At 50.0% G+C, this 23,338-nt stretch overlaps 7 protein-coding genes across 7 annotated transcripts; 3 read left to right on the forward strand and 4 right to left on the reverse strand.

Moving 5' to 3' along the window:
- Positions 1 to 7,039: 7,039 nt before the first annotated feature.
- HER10_EVM0007615 (uncharacterized protein) lies at positions 7,040 to 8,101 on the forward strand (the record flags this gene model as incomplete). Its single annotated transcript, XM_035477167.1, has 1 exon — positions 7,040 to 8,101. The coding sequence occupies one exon, from the start codon at positions 7,040 to 7,042 to the stop codon at positions 8,099 to 8,101; it is 1,062 nt and encodes a 353-aa protein (XP_035327011.1).
- Positions 8,102 to 9,391: 1,290 nt separating this feature from the next.
- On the forward strand, positions 9,392 to 9,799 carry HER10_EVM0004021 (uncharacterized protein; the record flags this gene model as incomplete). The annotated part of the gene is made up of 2 exons (XM_035473681.1): positions 9,392 to 9,557; positions 9,627 to 9,799. The coding sequence occupies 2 exons, from the start codon at positions 9,392 to 9,394 to the stop codon at positions 9,797 to 9,799; spliced, it is 339 nt and encodes a 112-aa protein (XP_035326745.1).
- Positions 9,800 to 10,432: 633 nt separating this feature from the next.
- Positions 10,433 to 11,356, forward strand: HER10_EVM0007061 (acetyltransferase; the record flags this gene model as incomplete). The annotated part of the gene is made up of 1 exon (XM_035476627.1): positions 10,433 to 11,356. The coding sequence occupies exon 1, from the start codon at positions 10,592 to 10,594 to the stop codon at positions 11,354 to 11,356; it is 765 nt and encodes a 254-aa protein (XP_035326958.1). The 5' UTR covers positions 10,433 to 10,591.
- Positions 11,357 to 11,594: 238 nt separating this feature from the next.
- HER10_EVM0001426 (uncharacterized protein) lies at positions 11,595 to 13,586 on the reverse strand (the record flags this gene model as incomplete). The annotated part of the gene is made up of 4 exons (XM_035471174.1): positions 13,398 to 13,586; positions 12,465 to 13,343; positions 12,108 to 12,405; positions 11,595 to 12,050 (listed from the first exon to the last, which is right to left on the reverse strand). The coding sequence occupies exons 1-4, from the start codon at positions 13,412 to 13,414 to the stop codon at positions 11,595 to 11,597; spliced, it is 1,650 nt and encodes a 549-aa protein (XP_035326540.1). The 5' UTR covers positions 13,415 to 13,586.
- A 2,325-nt stretch (positions 13,587 to 15,911) lies between these two features.
- HER10_EVM0005165 (calcineurin-like phosphoesterase) lies at positions 15,912 to 16,718 on the reverse strand (the record flags this gene model as incomplete). Its single annotated transcript, XM_035474788.1, has 1 exon — positions 15,912 to 16,718. One exon carries the CDS (start codon positions 16,716 to 16,718, stop codon positions 15,912 to 15,914), a length of 807 nt encoding a protein of 268 aa, XP_035326837.1.
- Positions 16,719 to 18,915: 2,197 nt separating this feature from the next.
- On the reverse strand, positions 18,916 to 19,976 carry HER10_EVM0000686 (short-chain dehydrogenase; the record flags this gene model as incomplete). Its single annotated transcript, XM_035470456.1, has 3 exons — positions 19,855 to 19,976; positions 19,190 to 19,801; positions 18,916 to 19,133 (listed from the first exon to the last, which is right to left on the reverse strand). The coding sequence occupies exons 1-3, from the start codon at positions 19,916 to 19,918 to the stop codon at positions 18,916 to 18,918; spliced, it is 894 nt and encodes a 297-aa protein (XP_035326478.1). The 5' UTR covers positions 19,919 to 19,976.
- A 958-nt stretch (positions 19,977 to 20,934) lies between these two features.
- Positions 20,935 to 22,740, reverse strand: HER10_EVM0002140 (uncharacterized protein; the record flags this gene model as incomplete). Its single annotated transcript, XM_035471865.1, has 5 exons — positions 20,935 to 21,271; positions 21,342 to 21,688; positions 21,770 to 21,833; positions 21,890 to 22,436; positions 22,515 to 22,740. 5 exons carry the CDS (start codon positions 22,738 to 22,740, stop codon positions 20,935 to 20,937), a joined length of 1,521 nt encoding a protein of 506 aa, XP_035326590.1.
- Positions 22,741 to 23,338: the final 598 nt, after the last annotated feature.

Raw genomic sequence — 23,338 nt, forward strand, 5'->3', positions numbered from 1 at the left:
CTTAAGGCTTCAAGATGACTCAAAGTCTGTCCATTGTCAACAGTCATGTTCATCGATTGAAGCGCTAACATCCTGAAATTCCGATGTACATTCTTTTACCAAACACTGGCACAGAATCCACAGTCCTAAGGCCTAACTCGCCTGAGATGGATCCAGTTGAAGTCAGCATCAGATGCCACTTTGCCTCTATTGAGCGGGTAAGAGCCGTCGTTGGCCGGCTGATAGAAAGACGAGCAGTGGCAACACAAAAGTCTCCCACTAACGCATGGGGTGCTGTCATTGCGGGTGCGTTACTCGGTGTTTCACTACTTATACTCTCGGCATTTGTATACCAACACCGCACCAAGCTATATGTTATCCTGCAAGAATACTCGAAAAGAAGCCAACAACAGCGAGAGAAGCGGCGACATAGGGCAAGCCAGCATAAGCAACCCAGAAGAAAGAGTCCTGGTCACGATGTCGACACCGAGAGCCAGAGAATTCGGCAGTCTCGACACCATGACCGCCGCGGCTCTGAAGAGATGCGGGAACCCAAGGGAGATCGCGACAACCGTGAGGCTGTTGACGGTGGTGCTAGTGGTGGTAACGGAAACATATACACACCAGGAGAGCGGCACGGATCCGGCAGCAAAGTCCCGACCCCTTTAGTCTCTGCGCAGCCCGGTGCTGCATCGGCGGACAGCAGAAAAGGCCCGACGGTTACGCATGCTGAAGGCGGGAATGCTGGGGGCGGATCCGGCAAGGGTGTTGGTAGAGGAGGACAGGGCTCGGGGGGTCGAACAAGAGGAAGCGCTCATGCTGAGGCTCAGGCGTCAGCATCAGTATTTTCGCTATTCATGTGCTGCAATTTTACTGCGCCTAGCCCGCGAGTTTCTCGAAAACCGCAAGATTCTGGTCCTGCAAACCCAGCATCAATTCAACAATCATCGTTCGTCTTCAAGACCTTGGAGGCGAGTGGTGTTAAGGGAATTCAAGTTGTACGTCCCTGGAAGGCCGTTGAGACGCCCCGCCCGCGGCGGTCAGGGGCTTGGATGTCTAACAGCTGTAAATGTCGAAGAGGCAAGCGATCGCGAAGGTGTAGATGTCGGAAACGAAATGGTAGGTGATCATTGGCTTTGAAATAGCCCCTGTCACGGAAGATAGCAGTGTCGATGTTGACAGAGCCTGAGGCGGTGTCGAGGGAGAGCCGTAATCATATATCTTTCCTTCATTGATGTGTTGCAGCCTTCTATCGGCATCCCCTCTTTGGTCCAAGTCTTGGCAGAAACGTTCAAAGATGATCGCGTAAACCATAGAAAGAGACTTACAATAGGCGCACCATTACCTCTTTCTTTAAGGTAGTGATGCGTAATTTTCGCTTCCCGATCAGCAGTTCAACTTCTACATGTAGCTGACCTGCTGTCAACAGCCGTCAAGTTCTGTCACAAGGTGATGTGGTAGCGAACTTCTGGGCCAACCAAGTCAAGTACAGGCGGGGTAAGGCATTCGTGCGACGAAAAGACGAAGATAGGTAGGCACTCACCAGGATAATTCATACCGCTCAGTCGAACCACCCGCCGGTCTTGACGGAATATCAAGCTCGGTGACATATCTCGTCAAAGAGCCACCCTCAAAAGTCTTCCTACACATTTTTTCCACCTCACATTGTCCACAGCTAGTTAATTCTGTTCATCATGGCTGAGGAAGGCATGTCCACTTCTGATGTCGTTGGCATTGTCGTTGGCATTGTCTCGGCTATCATCGCACTAGTCGGGGTCTTCATTGCGTATTGCACGTGGCAGAACCCCAAATCACCCGCCGGTAGGCTCGGTACATCCATTTCGAAATACCTCCCGGTTCACTCGATTCGAGGTGGCGATGGTCGCGGCGGGCACGCCACAGGTCCGGGAGCTGTGGGTGGATCAGGTGTCGGCGGATCTGTGTACACCAACTCGACCAAAAAGTTCGGGCGCGATCTTGGTTCAGCCCGCGGATATAGGGATATCGAGCGTCAAGCAGGGACTATGAGCGAATCTCAGCCTGATAGCGACATACGCCAGGTTAGGGATGTTCGAGGGCTCGAAGCGAGAGGCGGTGATGGGATCGGCGGATCGGCAACTACTTGGAGTTAAAGATTTCCTGGATAAAATCTCTGGAACCAAATTTGAGACTCCTTCGGCAGTGGAACAGTGTGATGGGGGAAATCATGTGCGAGAACTGGAAGACTCAATCTATTGCAGAGGAGGAAGTGACGAAAAGGGCTGGTAACCACCTCTAGTCAACTCTAGACTAAGAGTCTCAGGTATTTGTGCGGAGATTGCGCAATGGAGTGAAGGAAGTAATGCTTATTGAGGACATATCAGATCATGGAAACGATTTCGCCCGTGCTGATTATTCTAGTTTGAGTGGCAGTCTTCAATAATTTCATTCTCATAACTCTTAATGGCAAAGGTGTTTGTCTTCAGCATGACAACTAGTCCTGAATGTCCCCATTTGATGTCGCGACGAAGAGACATAAGCTCATTAGCATGGGTAATCAACATCTCGCAGACATGTAGGGTCATCAGAGAGGCAGCGTCTTTTATGGAACCCCATGATTAAAATGCTTCGTGATTGTCTCTGGTATCTTCATATTGTGAATAATATCTTAATAGGGTAACAAGTGTGAGAAATGTAGGAGGTCTCTGCTCGGTTCCAAAACAAGCCAGTGAGTGTTCTCATGCTTCACGTCTCAGCGGTGACATCCTCCATTATTTGCACGCTGGGTCATCCTTGCAAGTGAGCTATCAACGAGTCAGGCGTTTCTTTCAACCTTATCCAAGTCTAGAGCGTGAACTTACGTAGCAGCAAAGGGCATAATCACGACCTTCCAGACCGGGAGGAGGGGCCGCCGCGACCTGAGTGACGGCGACAAGGAGAACGCTGACAACGGTGAGGAATTGCATGTTGAATTGGAGGATAAGTCGATAGTTTTAACTAGGGTAATTTAGTTTATTGAGATGTGATGATGTGAGAAGCAAACTTGGATCGAGTGGCGTGAGGTGAAGGTGGTTTTTATGCTTCCTGCTAGATCTCCCACTGGCCAGGGGTAACGGGAGTTGTGAGGATCGGGATGCAATCCAAAAATCCCTCAACGAGTTGACATCGCTCTATCTGAACCCATGACCTGGCAATAGTTGTCAAAATCTGTTCCGATAATCTTATCAGATCAATTCCGATCCAGCAATTGGCCGCTGAAAGGGCCGTTGGCCCTGGCTGTACCCATCCTTACGGGGATGTGGTGTGCCAGAGTCATTGAGCACCCGGTGGGATGAACTGGAACCAAGTTTTAGAGGGCACGAGAATGGAAGCGAGGAAAGAAAACAAGAAAGCGGAAGCTACTATCATAGTCTGTGATGCTACCCCTGGCTACAATCCTTATTCTCAGAATGTCAGATAAGTCACGGTCTCTCTGGTGATTCTTGACGCGGCGTTTAGTTCTGATGTCTCAGAGCCATCTGGTCTATGGGAAATAGTGCTCGTTGAAGACAGAATATCCGAGAGGCCAGGAACAAATTATCGGTTGAGCTGAGAACGTCCCGGAGTATCTAGGCGACGGCTGCCTCAACTGTCGTTCTCATGCATCCTGAGTACATACGCACTAGACCATTTCGATAGCCTCAGATTGCATAAACTTCCTGAGATGAAAAGTAAGCTGAAGGAAAACAATTCACTCACCTTGGGGACATTCTTAGGCATGGACTAGTCAGGTGTCCAGAAGGGAAACTGAAAGGGAGATCAACCTCCGAGCTAGATGTTCACCTAAAACTCAAATCACAGCCAGCCACGAGCATCAAAGGCGGCGATTTCAATGTGGGATAGGTGAGTTGGGAATTACTATGCTACAGCTCCCATCAGGCCCCATGAAGTTGTTCGCCAGAGACCGTCACTTATCGCCGACTCCGCCCATTGACATCCTCGTACCCGATAGTAACTCTACCCAATACCAACTCATCAATACTCAATGCGAATCACCAACTCGACAAGCATGAACTAGTCAATCAGCTCGACGGTCGGATTCGAGACCTTGCTAGTATCGCACACAACAACTCAGAAGAACCGCAAGCGCTTATATCTAATAGCCGAGGCAAGGATCTTACTAAAGACCCAGATCTCAAAGGCCACATCCGCACTGTCATCGCGGACGCGGCAATGAATTCCAACCACGGCAGCAATGTATTGATTTAGCAGATGTCGGATTACAACCGGACCCAGAAGTACGACGTTATGCCCGCATCGGCTGTGTACAGCAAGCGGCTGGCCCTGATCTGGTTGCGGCGAAGATTCTGGTAGGAATCAACTTTAGGGCACTAACCCAAGATCACATCGTCATTCATATTGTTCAAAGATAACACGGGAGATCGCAACTTCAACTACACCCAGCTCACTTCTAAGCACATCCAATTATGGTGAAAAAAAAGATCGCAGAACTGGGAATATCATGAAACTCTCATACGGAATTTTGCGTGTAGTTTCCACCGCTTAGTATCCAAGTGCCTTCGCGGACTCCCCGTGGAGATTCTTCTCAACAAGTGTCCTGTGGGCTGATAATGTGCGCCTCTTCAGCGGTGCCTTAGTCGAGGCGGCTAGTGACATCGGCGAAGTCACGACCTAATATTGCCAGACTATAGTAAGGCCATATCAATCATAATTTGTACGATAATAGAGCTCATAATGCTATGTTCTCGCCTTGAAAATTGTGAGTCGGTTCGGCGTGGGTCTACCTCATTATTGAACAAAGTTCGACAAAGTCGCCGGTCCTTCGGCAAATCCTGTCGGGGAGCCTCGAAACCTGGTGCTCCCAGCACCAAACCGATTACTCAACCATGAAAGAAGGTTCTGTGACAAGTTAGGTGATTTGTCAATGTTGCATTGGGCAAAAAACTTCCGACAGTGGCTACTAGCTGTGCCTACCCTGTTTCGTGTTGACTTGGTGGATCTAGGAATTCTATACTATCGTTGCTCCTAAGGATGACCTGAATTCAACACGATGTTGGTAGTTCGATACTTGGGTAGTAAGTGGTCAAAATCTCTTGGCACAGGCGATGACACTTTCACAATACCGTGGTCGTCATGAAGTGGACTAAAATGGTGCTAGACTAGCCCTAACAATGTCGACGCATATCTCGTCAGATGGTGTCTCGTGAGTAGTCCTAGGATACTTCCTGCACTTGTGCCATATAGATAGACCCCACATGTAGCTTGCCACAAGTTAAGGCAGGTGAACCATTCTTCTAAGGATTCGGTAAGCTTCCTGGCCAGGGCAGTACAGATTATGTGCACGAGCCGAAAAACGACGATGCTAAACTTGGATCCATGCGGCCCGCTGTTGCCCATTCCCATGGAACGGAATGCCTGTCAGCCCATCTTGAAGAGTAGCAGTGTTGGACGGGGCCACTGAATGGCTTACTGTTCGTCCAGAGGCTGAAACCCTTAGCAAGGATGTTCCTCATCGCCCCCATGTTGGTGAAACAGGAGCAGCCAATCGGTTTTCGGCCATCGAACGACATGGGGCCTCGGAATGTGAGGGTGGCCTTTTCTTCGCTGCCCTCCTTCACGCAAGACCATTATGAAAATCTCGGAGGAAAAGCACACGTTATTTGGATGTTTACAGATCAGCGTTAGAGCTCATTGCTGTGGGCAGCATTTCTGTAGGCGCTTCGGCTCCGCGAGTATGAGACTATAAACATGCTCTACGTGTAATGCCCTTAGAGCGACAAATGCGCACAATGAGTCGTAGTCAGTCTCCTAGTTTCGATCAATACTAGAATTTTCCAAGACGCTATGGCTGATCACGGGAACACCGGAAAGTGTTTGTCCTGTCAGAATAGCCAAGTCTTCGACCTTCAAACGAGTCAAGGTGTTGAGTTCATCCGGATCGTTGCTTGCCAAGGCGACTGGACATATTCAGGGGGTTACGAGAATGGCGGACTCCTTTATGCGTCTAGAAATGCCTTGAAGACGACACAGAGCTTTGACAGGTCGCTTAACGATGTTTACTAAGTTGACAGTCTGCTGCCGGCGGTGGCAAACAGTCCGCATAGTGCGGGCTGTTCATGGATGCGCCACCGAGTCTAAAAAGTCGTGATAGGGCTTAGTATCAGCCCAGTTATCATGGGGAAATGGAGTCTAGAGCCCTCTTTTCCATCATGAGCAGGGAAACGGTTACAAGGCCGCTTCAAGGCCTTCCTGGTCACAATAGGGGGCACACGCTGCGTGGGCTAGAGGAACTCTATTTTTGCACTGACGCTACTCCGCATCTCCGCTTGATGATTCCTCATCAGCTGAGAGCATGCTCGTCCCCCAAGTCGGTGACCTGAGGAGCTTCAATCGGTAAAAGGCAAAGTTTTGAGCCCAATGCAGATTCAGAAGTCCTCCCGGTAGTCGGAATTTCGGTCCATCCACCTCGCCTGCAACAATATCAACCTGTATGCCCCCAGAGTTGTCTCGGGGAGCTTTTCCGGATGTGCATGGATCCTAGTTGTCAAGCATTGCTGGTGTCGATCCCTCGTCCCGCCTGGTCGGTTTCAGAAGTAAAGAATTGGGTTCTACAGTCTCCTTAACATGCATGCTAAGAAGTCCACAATAACCTTGTTAATTCACTTCACGAAGCATCGAATACGGACTTGGCAGCTGAGAATAGCATCGGGCATTCGGTCTTTGTACTGCCAAAGTGTCCGCTCGGCGCCGACTACCATGGAAAAGGCTGGCCTTACTTGGCCAGGCGCAATATGGATTCAATCAACAGGCTAGGCGAGGTAACGGTTTGCAGTCGACAAATTTGATATTGAGGAGTGATCATGATGGCCGTACATGGAATAGGAGCAGTTCCAGTGGTGTCATGATGTTATAAAGTCTTTGATTTTCCCTCGAAAATATGTTGTTCTTCTCATCATCACATCAATCAGATCAGCCTTCCATCGCAACAACGAGTTGTACTTCCTTCTTTTTTTGTGCTTTTTATTCACTCACTTAGGAACTTTCCTACCACTTTCACTTACCACCAATCTTTTGATTCAAAATGGCCGCTATCGGAGCAGTTGCAACCCTCGGCACCGCTATTGGCAATGTCGCTACCTTTTTGGGACTCGTCTCATCGGGCATTGGCATCATGTCGGCCATCAACACGAAGCCCAAGGAGGTTGACTTCTACACCATTCGCATGGAAATCGGAGACAACCAAGATGCCGCTGGCAACCCTCCCTCCATCATCCTGTCCGACTTCTCCAACACCCAGATCTTTGGTGTTTTCGAAGGAAACAGTAACAAGCCCGAGGACCAATGCCGCAACAATGGTGACTTGGAACTTTTCAAGGGCCTGAAGAACGCTGAGGCACCTATTCAGAGCTTCAAGACCAACAATGGTTTCAACCTCAAGTCTCTCGATATCCAGCCTGGTGGCAATGCCATCTGCGTCTCCAACATCATTCTGAAGGGAAGCGACACCCAGGCAAGACGCGATGAGGTCTTCATTCCTGTTGGTGACTTGGGCTTCCAGTGCGGCCGCGAGTGGAACTGGGGCGCCGTCCTCAATGGTGTTCGCCAACGCTGCATCTGGCTTGACGGTCAGCCCGACGGCACCAACAAGCCCATCCAGTCCCTTCACCTCGACATGGAGAACCTTGCCGGAATCTTCAACAAGGGCAAGAACGACACACTAGCCAAGACTACTTTTGAGCAGGCTTGCAAGTACGTTACCGACAACGTGGGACAGGTCGCAAACCGCAACAGCTGCAAGGAGTCCTTCAGCAAGCGCTCTCTTTCCGGCAAGAACCAGACTATTGATACTGTTCCATTCCTTGAGGAACTTTCTGGATTCTTCAATGGCAAGGACGAGTCGCTGACCAAGTTTGCCGGTGCTCCTTTCATCACCTCCGACAACAAGATCTGGGACTCCACCAAGAAGGCTTTCACTGACGTTTCTCCCAAGAGCGTTCCCGCCAAGCGCTCCCGTCACTTTGCCCGCATGGAGGAGAAGAGGGGTCTGGCTTCTACCCTGAAGGGCGAGCGCTGCGAGTATGCTGCTAATGGAGCAGCTCCAGTGTGCAAGGTCGTCAAGGAATTCGCCGTTGGCTCTGCTTGATTTCGAACATTTGATGTGCTTTATTGATTCATTTCCTTGTTTTTGTTTAGCCTTGTAGATTGTTTATGTAGATTTCTTGAATGACACTTCATTTTTCATAACCGTCTGCTGAAATCATTCAACTTGTATTTGCTGATCATTTGTCAACTCACACTCTATCATGGGTCAGCTCCTCGAGCAAATGGCGACTAGAAAGTGAAGTATAAGCAGACCAATCATCTATTGCAGCTCTAGGACTTTGCAAGTGAGGTGAGATTAAGGTGACACTACTCTTGGATCAAAAGAGCACTTAACTTTAAGGTGGCAGGGAAGGCGGCAGGGATGGTTCAGAAGAACTTTCAGTTCGGGTTGTGGGGTGCATACACCATCAAGGACCTACGGAGAACATAACACGGTATTAGTCGATCATTTGCTTGGGCAGAATTATTCTACCGAAGACACTATAGATCTGGCGCTTGATAGCGATTTTTAGGATGTGCCACAAAACGTTTCAATTACCTTGGTGTCGTAGAGTCATTCTTTGCTGTAGCTGGACAGCTTGCCTGCATCAGCACCAGGCAAGTCGCGTATGGATCCGACTTTTGCTCTGTCACATTGTTGGGATAGAATTTCAATTCATTCATTAAACCCACCAGAGAATCTCACGTCAGCCAAATTCATATACCCTAAAAGGGTTATTTTCTTCATCCCCAGCTGATAAGACTGCCGATTGCGAGGGTTTCAGCGAAAGGATCAATATTCATCGTCTCTTGCCGCTGCTGGGGGGCGAGTCAGCAGCTACCTGACAGACTTACTGTCGGCCTCACGAGAATATATTATACTCCTGGTTCAACTAACAAGACAACCAATCGGGGCAAACTTCCTCTTGAAAGGCAACCTTGGAATCCTGAAGGGGAAATGGCCCCCTGCGACATCAGACCCCATGGGGATTAGAGCTTGGGGGTTGTCTAACTTGGCGAGGCAGGCAGCTAGACATTTGTCTTGGCACGTAAGCCGCCAATGCTTCACATCGCAGCGGTCAAGACCTCAAAGTTTGCAAACGGTAGTAGGCTTGTTGAGAAAGAAATTACTACGGGGCATTTCCGATCAGGCAGCCATTATTTTTCTCATTGCAGAAGTTTGCTACTAGTTTAAGCTCGACTATGTTCAGGACGGCCAAGTATAAGTATGCTTGTTCTGTGCTTGCATGCAATCCTCACGATCAGAAGAATCACCTCAATCAGCTTGCATCTCCTCATCAGTTAATTCGTCAATCCCAAGTCTTAAACGAAACTCATCCCTCCAGTCAACATGGTCTCCCTCAAGAACATTGCCCTCGCAACTTTCGCTGGCTCTGCACTTGCTTGCGTCGATTTCGTCGCAAGCATCAACAACTTCCAATATGCCACCATCACGCTCACAGACAATGGTCAAAAGGTGTGCAGCGTCAACGGATACGGTGACGTTAATGGCTGGCGTGAGTTAATTTCACCGCACTCTGACATGGCAACGGTGCACCAATAGCTAATCGTTATGTCATACTCAGGTCTGAACTGCCGCTCTGGTTACTCAGCATACATGCGCTTCCGTGACGATGTTGTGGAATACTCTGCGCCGCATGGCTCGTGGACATTTGCGACAAAGTGCGAATACATGGCTGCACCTGGCGCTGGAGCTGCTGGTATCAATGTTTGCACTGCTAGAGTGTTTGGCTGTTGATTTGTCAAAAGACATTTGGGAGCGCCAAATAGAAATAAAACAAATTGGGTGGAAAAGCCTGAAGCTATCATGAATTCGCTAAGTGTTTGGGACGAAAGCAATAGGATGATTAGTTGATGCCAAGCATCTTGAACACTTTCTTGTTGTTAAACACCGCTTACTTTCCACTGCTCCGTGGGACACTGCGAATCAAATGGTGCTACCTGCCAAGCATGGGTCTCAGTTCTTACCTCTAGCGGCATTTCGGCCTCTGGTATCTGAATCGTCTTTTCTCGACTAGAGTTAGTCGTGTGAGGATTGACAACTTTCTCGATTCTCACTTGATTCTTAGACTCTGAGATTTGAACCCTTTAGAGCCTATGTTGTCATCCAACGTTACATTCTCATAAACTGGATCCATTCTGTCTGTTAATAAGAGTTAAGTCAGCTCGCGCACTAGCAAGAACATGGAGTTGACGACTAAAATCGGGGGTTTCGTCTCCGAGATGCGGAGTCTAGTGGGCCATACCAACTCGGGGGCATTGGGTGATTCATGCGTCCAGGTTCAACTCGGGTTGTCCGTCTTTCGTGCTAAAGAAAAGAGCTTGGCAAAGGTGCTGACTTTTCCAGCCTTCAGTAAAGACACTTTGTCCACTTAACTTCGTTCCATGCAGAAATTGTAGACTCAGCAACCAAAGTCGAGACTCATTGGAACCTTGTGCAGGAACACCACCTCGAAGCCCCAGCGACCCAGACTTTAGCATCTTTACCCCGCCATTCGAAGTCTTCAACCGCGATTACCCCGCAGCAACCATGGCAAGCACCACCGTCGCGGGGCAGAACTCTGATGTCCGCATCGAAGTCATCTCCCAGCCCGAAGACTTCACTCAAGTCACCGAAGTTGTCCGTGACGCATTCGGTCACCAAGCTCGCGATGGTGTCTACCTGTCCATGAACCCCGGCTGGGACACACCGGAAGGCGTGGTTCGCGGCGCCGGTCGCATGGCTAACCGCTTCAAAACCGTCAACAAGAACAACAAGGGCGAACCCAATGTCGTATTCCTCAAGGCCACCCTTCCGGATCCCGAAACTGCCGGGCAGCGCAGAATCGTAGGCATGGCTATCTGGGCACAGCAGTCCGCTATTGAAGGTCACGGCGATCAGCCCCCGAAAGACTTGATCAAGGAGCTCGGGCTGGAGTCCATCTTCCCCGGCAACGAAGCCGAGCAGCGATACGCCGCAGCCTGTATGGGATCGCTACACAAGCGACGTGAAGAGGTCATCGCAGAGAAGGCAACGGCGGCTGAGCCGGCAGTTTTCGTGCTGGACATGTGCGCCGTGGATCCCAAGTTTCAGGGTAAGGGCATCGCCAAGAAGCTGGTTCAGTGGGGTCTCGATGAGGCGAAGCGACGTGGCGGGCTTGAGCTGCTCCTTGAGGCGTCAAGTATGGGTAGACACGTGTATTCCAAGCTGGGTTTCAAGCAAGAAGGTCCAGAGATCGAATATGACGTTGAAGAGCAATTCGCGCACCGAGACAGGCCTTCGAATATTTTCATGAGGACTGGAGACGGCCAGTGACGTTCTGAATGGGAAAAGGGACACAGCTTGGTATTCTAAACAATAGCTCGAACAAGAGATCTATTCATCTTTGTAATTTTTTTAAGCTGTTGAACAGAGGTCTTCCATAGGAGGGAAGCATGTGCCCAAATGCCACACGGCGAAGTTTCACACGAGTTCTATGACCTTGCACATGGATTATGTTCAATGGTATTATTATTAAACCTATATACACAAGCAACTATGAAACTACAAAGGCCTAAACGGCGTTGGATGTAGTCTCCTGCTTGGTGTGATGTTCAGAGAAAGGTCTCTCATCGCTTGCCTTCTCGGTTGGGTTGCTGTTGTCAGTGTGGACCGATGCTCTTTGGAACGCGGACTCGTCTTTATCCTTGCGAGTGATGTAGCCTGGAGGCACCCACTTGGTGGAGGAGTAGGGCTTGACGCTTGGGTCGCTGTACATTCTGTCGACGTTCTCGAGGGACAGCATCTTCGTCTCGTAGAGGAAGAACCATACGAGGAAAGCGGCGGCCAAGTTGCACCCAGCAAAGACGAAACCATATGCGAAAGAGATACCGTTGGTCGCGAACGGTGTCAGAAATGAGATGAGGAAGTTGCCCAACCAGTTGCCGGCGGTGGCGAGAGATGCCTGCTTGGCTCTAGTTCGGAGCGGGAAAGTCTCTCCAATGACGCACCATGCCATAGGTCCCCAGGTCTATAGAGATACATTGTCAGTAAGAGGAATTGTTGAAGTTGGCAGAGGGAAGCTTACGCTAGCGAAGGAAGCAATGAACATGCAGGCCGAGACGATCATGACGATGCCGCTGGTCGCGCTGGTTTCGGGAGGAAGGGCAGTGCCGACAGAGGCGAAGATTGTGAGCCAGGCAAACTGCCAAAGAGCACCAATGAACATGGGCCAACGTCTACCGTATCTCTCAACGGCATAGAGACCATAGAAAGTGCAAACAACGTTGACGGCACCGAGAATAAGCTGAACCATGATCGGATCATCGATACCAGCCGACTCGAAGATTTGCGCTCCGTAGTAGAAGAAGTAGTTGATACCAGTCCTATAATGGATGTTAGACAGTGTTCTTAAACGTTGAAATTTCGATGTGCCGCAACATACCACTGCTGCAGGAAATGAATGCAGATACCCAGGATCGTTCTGTAGACGGTCTTCGGGATTCCAGACGATCCAGTGAAACACTCGAGCCAAGTACCGTAGCCCGTCTTGGACTCCTCCTCAATGACCTTGAACATTTCCTGGAGATCCTTCTCGACGGTCTCGTTGTGCGGGTCGTCTTTGAGACCACGAAGGCGCGCCATGGACATGCGAGCGCCTTCCCAATCCTGACGACCTGCGAGCCATCGAGGAGATTCGGGAACGGCAAGGATTCCCAAGCCCAATGGCAGGGAGAATCCAATACCAAGACCGATAACGATGCGCCATGAAGCGTCGGACTCCTGGATGTTGCGAACGCCGAAGTTGATCAAGTTGGAAATGAGGATACCGAAGGTGATGAGAAGCTGATAGGATGCGACAACAGCACCACGAATCTCGCGGGGAGAGCACTCAGACTGGAACATGGGCACACCGATAGACAGGTTGCCAACACCAAGACCAGCGATGAAGCGACCCATCATCATGTGGACCCATGAGTTCATGGCTGTGATCTGGATGATGTTTCCAACGATGAAGATACTGACACCAAAACTCAAGCTCCTTCGTCGGCCCCACCAGTCGGCTGTGTAGGCACCTGAGAGCGCACCGATGAGAGTACCGATACTCATCAGCGACACCATTAAGGACTGGGTGATGGGAACCCATTGTGGAATACCGTCGGCGTCTGGTGCACCGGTTGCGAAGCGTCTCTTGAAGTCCGTGAACAAAAGCATAGAGGAGATTTGACCGGTGTCGTAACCGAAGAGGAAGCCTCCTATGCTGGTGATAACACCAAGCAAAAGCGACTCGATGCCGCAGTCGGCGCCATTGATGCGAATGGACCTTAGCTTGATGTTAGTGACTACCAGAGTGTACAGTGCAACGGCTCTGTCTTACTTCTTGCCCAACCCCATGTTTTCGGATGCTCTTGTACAGTACGGAGTATCGAGATCGAATTCGGGTGGAGTCTGGAGTAGTGTATGAGTGAGCAGAAGCTCTTCGCTCAAGGACTCATGCAGATGCCCTAATAGTCCAGTGAAGGAGTAGCGGAGACAGGATGAAAGGTCGGTTCAAGCCCAGTTGTGTGGGAAAGCCAGAGAGCGTGAGAAGTGGTGCTCCTGTCTCCGAAGTATGCACCGTGATGGCTTTATACTGCAGCCACATCCTGCCACTTCGCAGATGTGGACGAACCTGAGTCGGCTGACCGACTACAGTGATTGGCAACGATGCTATGACGTTGCCCCAGAGGCCGACTCGGCCCTATCCTTTCTCCATACTGGGGCGCAGACCGGCAAGGTTGATGAAGGCTCTATGTAAGGTGTGGGATGACCTTTGGAAGTACTTGTTGTATCCGTACATGGACACAATCCACTTTCATCCCACGCCTTCATCTGGGGGAGACAGGAAAGGCGCCACCCACGCGACCGACTGTCGGAAGCCCCATGCATCGACAATCCGGGGTTGGAAGGGCGCCGCGCATTCCACCAAGGCAGGACTTGGTGTCTGCGAGTCGTGCGAGCTAGAGAGCTCGCAGTGCCAGCGGGTTGAAAAGCTCAGGTCGGACAATAGACAAGCTGGGCAGGGCGAAAAGCACCTGTTCATGGGGCTCACTCCGTCGACAATGGTTGGGAGACTTGAGGGTGAGGCTTTAGATCGGCTGCTTGGCCCCCGTCATTGCCGACAGCGAGGCAGGGGTACGCGGACATTGGCATACGGAATCGATTTGTGAAGCCAAGACACCGACTTATGCTGCCAAGATGAGTCCACGGTGGAAGGCCAAGCTCCCAAAGCGCGACCGAGTCTCCTTGGAAACTCTGCAAGACTGCTGATTCTTCCACTCAAACGAGTCTCAAAGCCTGTAATAGGCGAAGGCGGAACCGGCAACGTGGGGCCGAGTTTGCACAACGCGATGTCTTGGAATTGAACAGCAGGAATAAAAAGTAATGACGATCCCCAGACCCTCACATGCGAGTCAGACAGCGGCGCGTCCGACCTGTTTCTGCTTATTTAGAGTCTATTGTGCTGTAAGATGCAGCCGGGTCACAGGTAGACTCCGAGACAAAATGTGACGTGCCTAGACTGTGAGCGCAACGCGTCCTGTTCAACTTAACTATGGACTTCCAAGGCTGCTGGCTGGGCGAATGTTGGCAGTTGGCAAAGTTGTGCTTTTTCAGTCTGGGCAGACCAACGAGTCAATGCCATCCCTGCGATGCCCCCGTAATTCAGCGCGCTGGACGCCTCTGGCATTGCCTAGAGTGTTGCTTGTTGCTCCATCTTGAAAAGTTTATCATCGACGGTTAAACACTCGAAAGCATTTCGCTACAGGTTTCTATAACCCTCATATGAATACTGAGAACGACTTGATGAGGGGAAGCATAGGAGGTAGCTTTGATCTGAGAGTTTGCCTCACGCCTGATGATGAGTACCTGCTGGCCTTCCCCATCCATATTATCATACAGGTTGAGCCTCCTCGTTCGATGGCTTCACAGTACAGTTTAAAGCTTTCATTATGCTTCTCCGCCCATAATGCTGGAGCCCCCATGGGACATCCGTTATGTAGCAATACTTCCGACAGCCTCCCATCGGGGCAGCCGGGGAACTTGACCGCCATGCGCGGAGCGTCGGGGCCCCAAATTGCATGCCCCGTTCTCCGCAGTTTCGGGGTGGAATGTGGAGTGTAACGGTCCGATTGCGAGTGGGAATCGCCCAAGACTCTCGCTGTATTCAACGGACCGACTCGAACGTCTTTGATGGGGAAAGGAGAAATGATAAATGGAGAGCGAAGTCTTGGCTTTCTTGGATTTCACACGTCTGCTACCATCTATTTCGAGTTTTCTCCATCCTTTTGCTCAATTGCTGGGACTGATTCCCCAACCACACCCCAGAATCATGTCCAATTCTCCATGTTTTGCACCATCCGATGACCGTCCCAAACTTTTCGATGCTTGCCTCGATGCCTCCTGTTCATCCCGCACTTCAGTCTCACCGGAGAGCCTCCGAGATCCTCCGCACGCCTGAGTTTGGGGAGAAAGGGGTAAAAGAGGGTCGTGGTACCACCGAGTCGGTGAGCTCGAGCGTGGCCTCTTCTAGAACGAGTGTCTCGCAGGCTGCGACAGCTGACCGACCATTCTCTCCACTGAATACGGACGCGAGAATCGGGACGATTCGGAACACTGACCACTTTGCAGAACGAAAAACCAGAATTGCGTTCCACTTGAGTCCCCTGTGAAAAATTATGCTGATCAAGTGGTAGGCAAGTAATTCTTCTCACTTCCGAGCGGCTAGAGTCTGGCTACGATTGTAAGATGCATATGGCCAACTCGAGGAGGAAACTCGTCTGGGGTTCCTGGGGACCAGGGAACCACCTTTTCCCCGGCCGAGAGCATTGAGACCAAATTCTCATTTTGAGCCTCAATCCACGTGAACCACGTTGCCTTCCCTGAAGCCTGGAGAGTGGTCCTGCGAGTAGCCCTTTTGGTTGGTGTAGAGACGCTTTCCTGTCGCCTCATCCACGAAGTCGCAGTTGTAGTGTGTATGACCGAACGCCCAGACCTTGACATTAGGGCTCTTCCAACAATCTTCGTTTCGCAAGTCTGTTTGGAAGCCAGATTTAATGTCGCTTTGAGCATGACAAGGTTCAACGGCGCGGGTATCTTCGGTCGGACTGTAGTGCGTGAAGATGACAATCTTGCGGTCAGAGTCGACGGATATGGCGTTGACTCTGCTGTTCAACCAGGCTAGGTCTTGCTTGTGCAGTTGACAATGCTCCTCCACAGTCCAGCCATCGATTTCGCGGAAGTCGTTTAGGCCGTTGCTGACTGGTGTCATTTTCGTTGATGGGACATTGGAGAACAGTGTGCATCCCAGTACCGTTATGTGGCTGTCGGGAATTCGGTATTCTCGCTGATACATGAAGACGAACTCGCCAACTGCGCTTTCAGGATTCTTCTTCCGTTCGCTTCGATTTGCTTTTTCGAATTTGTCCAACGTCTCCCATGCGTTATCCCAGCTAGAGCCATATGGCTCATGGTTGCCAAAAACATAGAAGACAACGCGAAATTGGTCCAGCAGGCCTCTGATAAAGCCAATGTAGCCGGGATCTTTGACACATCCGATATCGCCGATCAAAGCAAGGTATGGTGCCGTTGGTACAATGCGATAGTTTGAGTAGTTGTTATGTTCAAGATGTAAATCGGATAAGATCTGGAAGGAGGCCATTTTGTGGTGTTTACTGTGACGGGATGCTGTGGACTCCTCAACGTGTTGTGTGCGATCTAGGGGTAATGATTGATGTCTGGTGGTTGCTCGAAAAAACCTCCTCTGCCTTCAAGTAGCCATCTTATTATATACATAGTCAAGAAATGTAGGTTTTCAGCACGTGTTTGTTGGCTTGAACGGAGAAACTACAGAGTTTCTCTACCTCTATGGTTCTTGATGTGATTGTTGCGCGCATAGCATCCGGCTGAAAGTCCCTTCTTGAAAGAACCTTGGTATCAAGAAACCTAAACCGAATTCTGGAGTGAGTCAAAAAGAGAAGAAAATAGACCTTGACAAAGGTTTTGAACCATTTGACGCCCTATATATGAACGGACTCTTGCTTTAATCTGACCAGACGGCAAGGGTTTCGACATATCAGCCATCGCTCCATACACCGACCATGGGAAGTTACTTGGTCAGCTTCGGGGGTTATCTAAGCTTCATCGACTTGAACTTCATGGCATGTTCGAACTCAGTTCGACAGTAAGTCCCTGATTTCACAGATCCTGCGGTCCTTATGGGTTTCCTCCAATCTATCTACGAGGGCCTGCATCTGCAGCAACATACTTGGCCACTCATGCTCCGGAATACAGGCATCAATGATCCTAGTCACAATATACGTCATCGCCCGGCCAGCAAGGCCTGTATATTTGTCCTTCCTTGTACCCTCAGCTACCATGTGCCTCTTTGGGAATATTGTTGTGCATCGAATGTAGGATGTCAGTACCCTGTACTGCTGCATGCGGATCATGTGCATGGTGCGAGAACCAACACACCTCCAGTTTCGGAAAGAAAATACGAAGCAATTCCCGTTTGTCGGCCAAAGTCTTCGCAATTCTGCAATGTTTGCCACGAGGTAGTTGGCACGGAAGCCCCAACGAAGTTGGTCGTCCAAGACGGCGTCAAATGCTGCACTCGGGTTGCCCTGGCGAAGGTCATACAAGTGCTGGTATACACCGAGGTAAGAGAGAGGTTGCCTTTGAAGTCCAGCTTCCCATTCACTACTTGAAAACGTCATTCGGAAGAGTTCAGCTTTCGCCAGGCGTCTCCCAATTGTGTCTCTTGCCTTCCGCCGACGACTGCGTTTCCATTTCCGCAACGAAGAGCCATCGGCTAGTCTGTGCAACTGCTTCGCTGCTCTGCGCATCCAATCAGGAACGTGATATTTATCACTAACACCGTGTTTATACAGAATGTTCCTCAACAAGCCGTCAAGCTGGCCGTCGCCAGCGGCTTTGAACATTCGTGTCATCACGTCGTTCTCATCCGTTTCCCGCTGTCGGCGGAACTCATCAACGAGTTCTTCTCCGAAATAAACTCGGAAGAGAGGCAGCACATGGTTGACGCGTTCGGCTTCGTTGGACACTGGGAGGCCATCCATGCCTACAGGTGTTGACGAGGAGGGGGAGGTGCGCCTGGGTTACGTCAAGTAGGGCAGGCGATATGAGTAGAAACTTGATACTGTATAAGATCTGGCGTAGGGCTTGTACGAAGTTGAGAGTGCCGAGTAAGCCTGAGAATAAGATTTCTGGAAGTTGCTTGTAAGGTCGTGGACTTGACTCTGCATTCCGATGCCGGTGGATCGCTTCATTATTATCTCCTGCCCAGTAGCGGCGATTGGTGACACATTGCCACAGACAATATCTTTGTGAGAAATCAGATGCCGATGTCTTGTCTTTGTGTGAGTATTCCTCCTCATGCACAGATAGTACTCTGCATTAGTTCTCTTGGTAGTTAAAGGTCGTTGGATCAGCCTTTGTTGGCAAGCTGGTAATTCATGTCGAAATCACAACGCACTGCAAGTTCAAAAAGACGCGCTGGCTATTGTCTTGTCTTTTAACTGAAAATAGTGTTTTGTATTTTTATAATCTCGGTCAGCCCGGGTAGTCACAGAACCTGGATGTCTGACTTCTTCATCTTGGCAGACGAATGAAAAGCCAATTGCCCATATACACAATGTGGCTGGCGGCAACTCCCGATATCCAGGTCTGTTTACATAATTTCACTTGAGACAGCACACAATATCGAATCTCCATGTCTGCTCTTTGGTTATTTCTGTTAAGTTTGTATCCATCGATATCATATAATGTGCAGGCATTGAGCTGTGATACCCTCAATTAGGAATCAGAATTGACCGACATTAGGAACTACAATACTTCTAGTAGGAACTCGCCATGGCGCTCAACCGACCACCGTCCATGACCATGATCGAACCGTTCGAATAGCTGCCGGAACGACTGGTAAGGTAGAGAATTGCTCCGGTCATCTCCTCATCTCCTCCGAACCTCCTCGCAGGAATGAATTTCGTATCATCAGGAGACTCACAGTCTGGCTTGCGGTCACCGATAAGCCCAGCAGCAATCTCGGAAGGGAATACTGGAGTTTATTAATTTTGTGGAATTGAGATGCAGAATCAGAACCGTAGTACTCACATCCAGGGGCGATGCCGTTCACACGAATGCCATGTCTAGCCAATTGGCTGCTAGCTTGCTTAGTGAGCTGCATGATGGCAGTCTTGCTGGCTAAATACGGTGGCGTCGAGGAGAAATGCCGACTGAAGGCCGAAATACTGCTCGTGAAGATAACTTGACTCTGGATGGCGATAACGTCGCTACCTTCCCGGTCCGGCTTGCCGAAACCACCCTTGAGAGCATTCTTGTTACCGGCATCAAGGAGTTCAAGGAAGGCTGACATGGTGAAAAAGGCAGCTGTGATGTTCACGTGCAGAACCTCTGTCATTTCCGTCATGGAAAAGTCATCGAAGAGAATCTTCTTCAAATCGGAAATGGAATGCGCTGGGTTAAAGCGAACAGAAGGCCCAAGAACACCTGAATTGGCGATAACGAGGTTGACATAGCCGACTTCCTTAGTGATACGATCGACAATGGATTGGAGGTCTTCCTTTGAGGTGACATCGCACTTATGGGGGATCAGATTGGGATGTTCTTTGGCCGCGGCCTCAAGCATCTCAAGACGGCGCCCGAGAATGTAGACCTTGGCGGCACCTTGAGAGACCAGAGCCCTCGCCATTGTGAGGCCGATACCTAGGTGCGGTCTTAGCTCTGGGCTCATCAACGTCTTGCCGAAGGATGCATACCTGTCCCGCCGCCTGTAATCACGGCGACGATGCCGTCGACTCTGAAAATCGCGGTCGAATCCATCGTTGCTTCTTCTTCTACTGCAGTCCTTGCAAGAATGTGGAAGAGCAGTCGATTTTGATGATGCAGGTCGGGGATTGATCCCCGTGATGTTGTCGGACTTCTCCATCATATATACTTCAGCCCCCGCGCCAATGTCCGGACAACAGACGTGGCGCCCATAAGGTGTAAGCACCTCCTGCAGCCACATCCGTGCCTTGTGCTAGGTTACGGCTTGAACTTCGAGGACAAAGGATCAATGGACCGCGTTTAAATTGACATCCTTAGCCAATTGCATTCTTCGGTAATGGAGCCCACTTTATTTCGTAAAGTCGTTCAAAGTAGGAGCTCCGACCGTTTTCTGCTTCGAGCAACTGGTAAGCGACAGCTCCAGGTACTAGCAGCGGCTGGCCGGAAGGATCACGGTGGTTATCGGTGGTCAGCTGGGTTTACAAATCAAACACGTTTACAAATCGGAGCCATTTACAAATTCAATCAGTTTACAAATCGAATCTGGCTGGAGCACGGCGGCGCTCCTCCTGCGATAAACCGACACTCGGCGGCGCTCCACCTCAACCTTTGATCATGACGACAGATCACCTGAATTTGCAGTCTCACTGAGCTCACCACATCACTTGACTCTAGGTGATCAGACTGACTGCATGTCTTCCCTTTGAGCTTCGTCATGTCCTCGGCATCCAGCAGTCCTTACATTACGAACCGCACTGCAAAGTACTAAGCCTACAAAGACTACAAGAATATGTAATGAAATAGACTGTTATAGTAGATATACCCTAATGAACGTGATGAACTTCAGGATTTTTCAAGGCCGATCGATGTGGTAGAAGTGGGCATCAAGCCGTGGTGGCCGCAGTACTGAGGCTTCATATCTCGCAGGTACATGCCGAAATGGATGTTGAGTCAGGATCAAAGTGATTGATGTTGTGTTTGAAAACAAATTCTATTGATTCTAAGCCTCTGTATATGTTTCTAACTCTATAATACTGACAGAGGACGTCTATATAACACGTCGTGTAGGTCTAGTAGATGCTCCAGTCACCATTCATCTTCAGGTCAGGAGTGTGAATGCCCCGCTTCTCTTTCTCAATCTCCTCTTGCATGGTCCAGTTGGGTTCCCACTTGAACCCCTTGGGAAGGTTTGTATGCTCAAAGGGAGTGCCATTCTCGAGATGACTGCGGCCTTCGGCAAACTTTTCAGTGGCGTACTTTGCAGGGTCGTGAGTCCATATCCATTTGCCAAGTCCCATCGGGCCTCCTTTTGCTGCAGATTTCATGACCTCTTCGAATCCACCCTTCCGGTGCATCTCTCGTCGATTGGCGAATCCAAGACGCTGGAGGGTAGAGGCGCGTCGAATGCTATTGGTTTCATGCACCGTCAGTTTGGCTCGAGAGACCAGAGGCCATATGTATTGGGAGTTGAACATACCGCAATAGTTCGTGAACCTTGGTTCCAATGTTGGCGTCCTTCTTTCCGGCGAGACGCAAGCATTCAGCCAGAGATTGAGCGTCCTCCAGCGCTGTAGATGCGCCAGATATCGAAGATGGAATAAAGGCGTGCGCACTATCACCAAGCTGAAGAATCCGACCCTCGGGCGATGTCCACTTAGGCTGAGGATCGCGCCAGCAGAGCTGCCATTTGACGATGCTGTTCTCGGGGATGTTGCGAATACCTTCCAAAATCAAAGGGTCCCATCCTTCGGTGACTGGTAGTTTACTGACAAACTCATCGCCAGTGATGGTCTCAGCCCATGACTCCGATGCAGTCCCATCGTCCTATAACGGTAGTGATTAGTCGTTTCCATCTGCCAGGAGAGCAAAACTAGTTGCGAGTGTGGTCCGGGAAAAGCGGCATACCGGCATCGTGATTGCGATGACAATAGAGTCATTAGCAGTGATAAAGATGCAATGGAAGTCGTCACTGTAAAACCAAAGTCAGCATACTGAAGAGTTCATCAAGTTTCGGTAAGAAGTCACCCGGAATGAGTGCGAAGATCAGGTCTCGTCGTCTTGATCAGTTTCTCATAGAGGTTCTTGTTTTTTACTGGGTCAAGACGGTAGAAGATGCGGCAAATGACGAATCCTGTGGGAACGGCTCTGATTGCTTCTCCCATGACCACTTTGTGCGACTTGGTGCCTAGACCATCCGCAGCAACCACAATGTCAGCCGTGAGTCGCTGGCCATCAGCTGTGACAGCAGTGCCTGTTCCTTCGGCAGCATTCTCAATATAGTCAACGACATTCACGCCAAACTTGACCGGGATGCCTAGACGCATGCACTGGTCGTAGAACATGATTGACATGCCCGGTCGGCTAACCATAGTCCTGATTCTCAGGGGCCAAGCAACGTGAGGCTGGACATCGTCTCTGTTGTACTCAAATTCTTGAGGCTGACAGACCTCTTCGCCATCAAGTCTTCGGTATGAACAGAATGCATCCCACGATTGGCGGTGATATTCCTTAAGCATGCTCGGGTAGTCCTTGAAAGTTGCTAGAGCAGATGGTCCGATGAAAATCACATCGCCTGTGTCTAAGTGTCAGCTAGTCCATTTGTTTCTGATTATTCGGTCTTTCTGCTTCATGTATAAAAGACATGGCTCACCAATTGTAGAGTTTTTGCTGTTTTTCTCAACAACTTCGACATCGTGTCCTTTTTTCCAGCACTCAAGAGCGGTCAGTAGGCCGGCAGGCCCACCACCAACGATGAGAACCTTGAGTCCTGTAGATGGCCATCGGAGCACGCCATCTAAGAAAGTGCTTTCGTGCGTTGGTTTGGGGACACCGTCGTGTGCAGAATCGCCATTGATTTGTTGAGCTATGAGGGTCATGGTTGGCGCTTTTGGCTTATTGGACTTAAAATTTGATGAAACTATCGCTGAATCGAAAGAATTGTGCTGGTATGATCAAGACCTCTAAGACCAAAATCTCTAGCTTATATATTTCTCAAAGTCAGTGATCACTCGTTCTCAGTCATGACGAGGATATCCCGGCAGTTCAGTGACGGCTTATACGGTCAGAAGACGGAGCACGTCGAGTGGGGCTCGATATTGGCGGCATTACGATTCTGGCCTGCACGGCCGACGGCTCGGGACGTTAGTCGCTCCCGATTCTCGGTAAATGCTGTATCTGTATGGAATAGGCCGCCCAGGGTTTTCCGAAGCCGTTGTGGAGCGCGTTGGGAGCAGATCATCAGCAACCGAATCCTTTCTCTGTGGGATAGTCTGATCCAAACGATCAACGATCATTGGACGAGCTGAATCGTAAACGCCATTGCAGTGAGCCTCGAATCCGGGGTTGCCAGTCTTGCATCTGTCAACCCAACGGTTTAGCTGAACTCAAATAGCGACATTTTGAGATGATGGATCGGGGTGGCCCCGCTGGTCTACAACTCTGGACGGGTCCTGCTGAAAGCTTGTCTTCAAAATG

This window comes from Colletotrichum scovillei (assembly GCF_011075155.1).
Source record: "Colletotrichum scovillei strain TJNH1 chromosome Unknown Contig00011, whole genome shotgun sequence".
Taxonomy (NCBI): domain Eukaryota; kingdom Fungi; phylum Ascomycota; class Sordariomycetes; order Glomerellales; family Glomerellaceae; genus Colletotrichum; species Colletotrichum scovillei.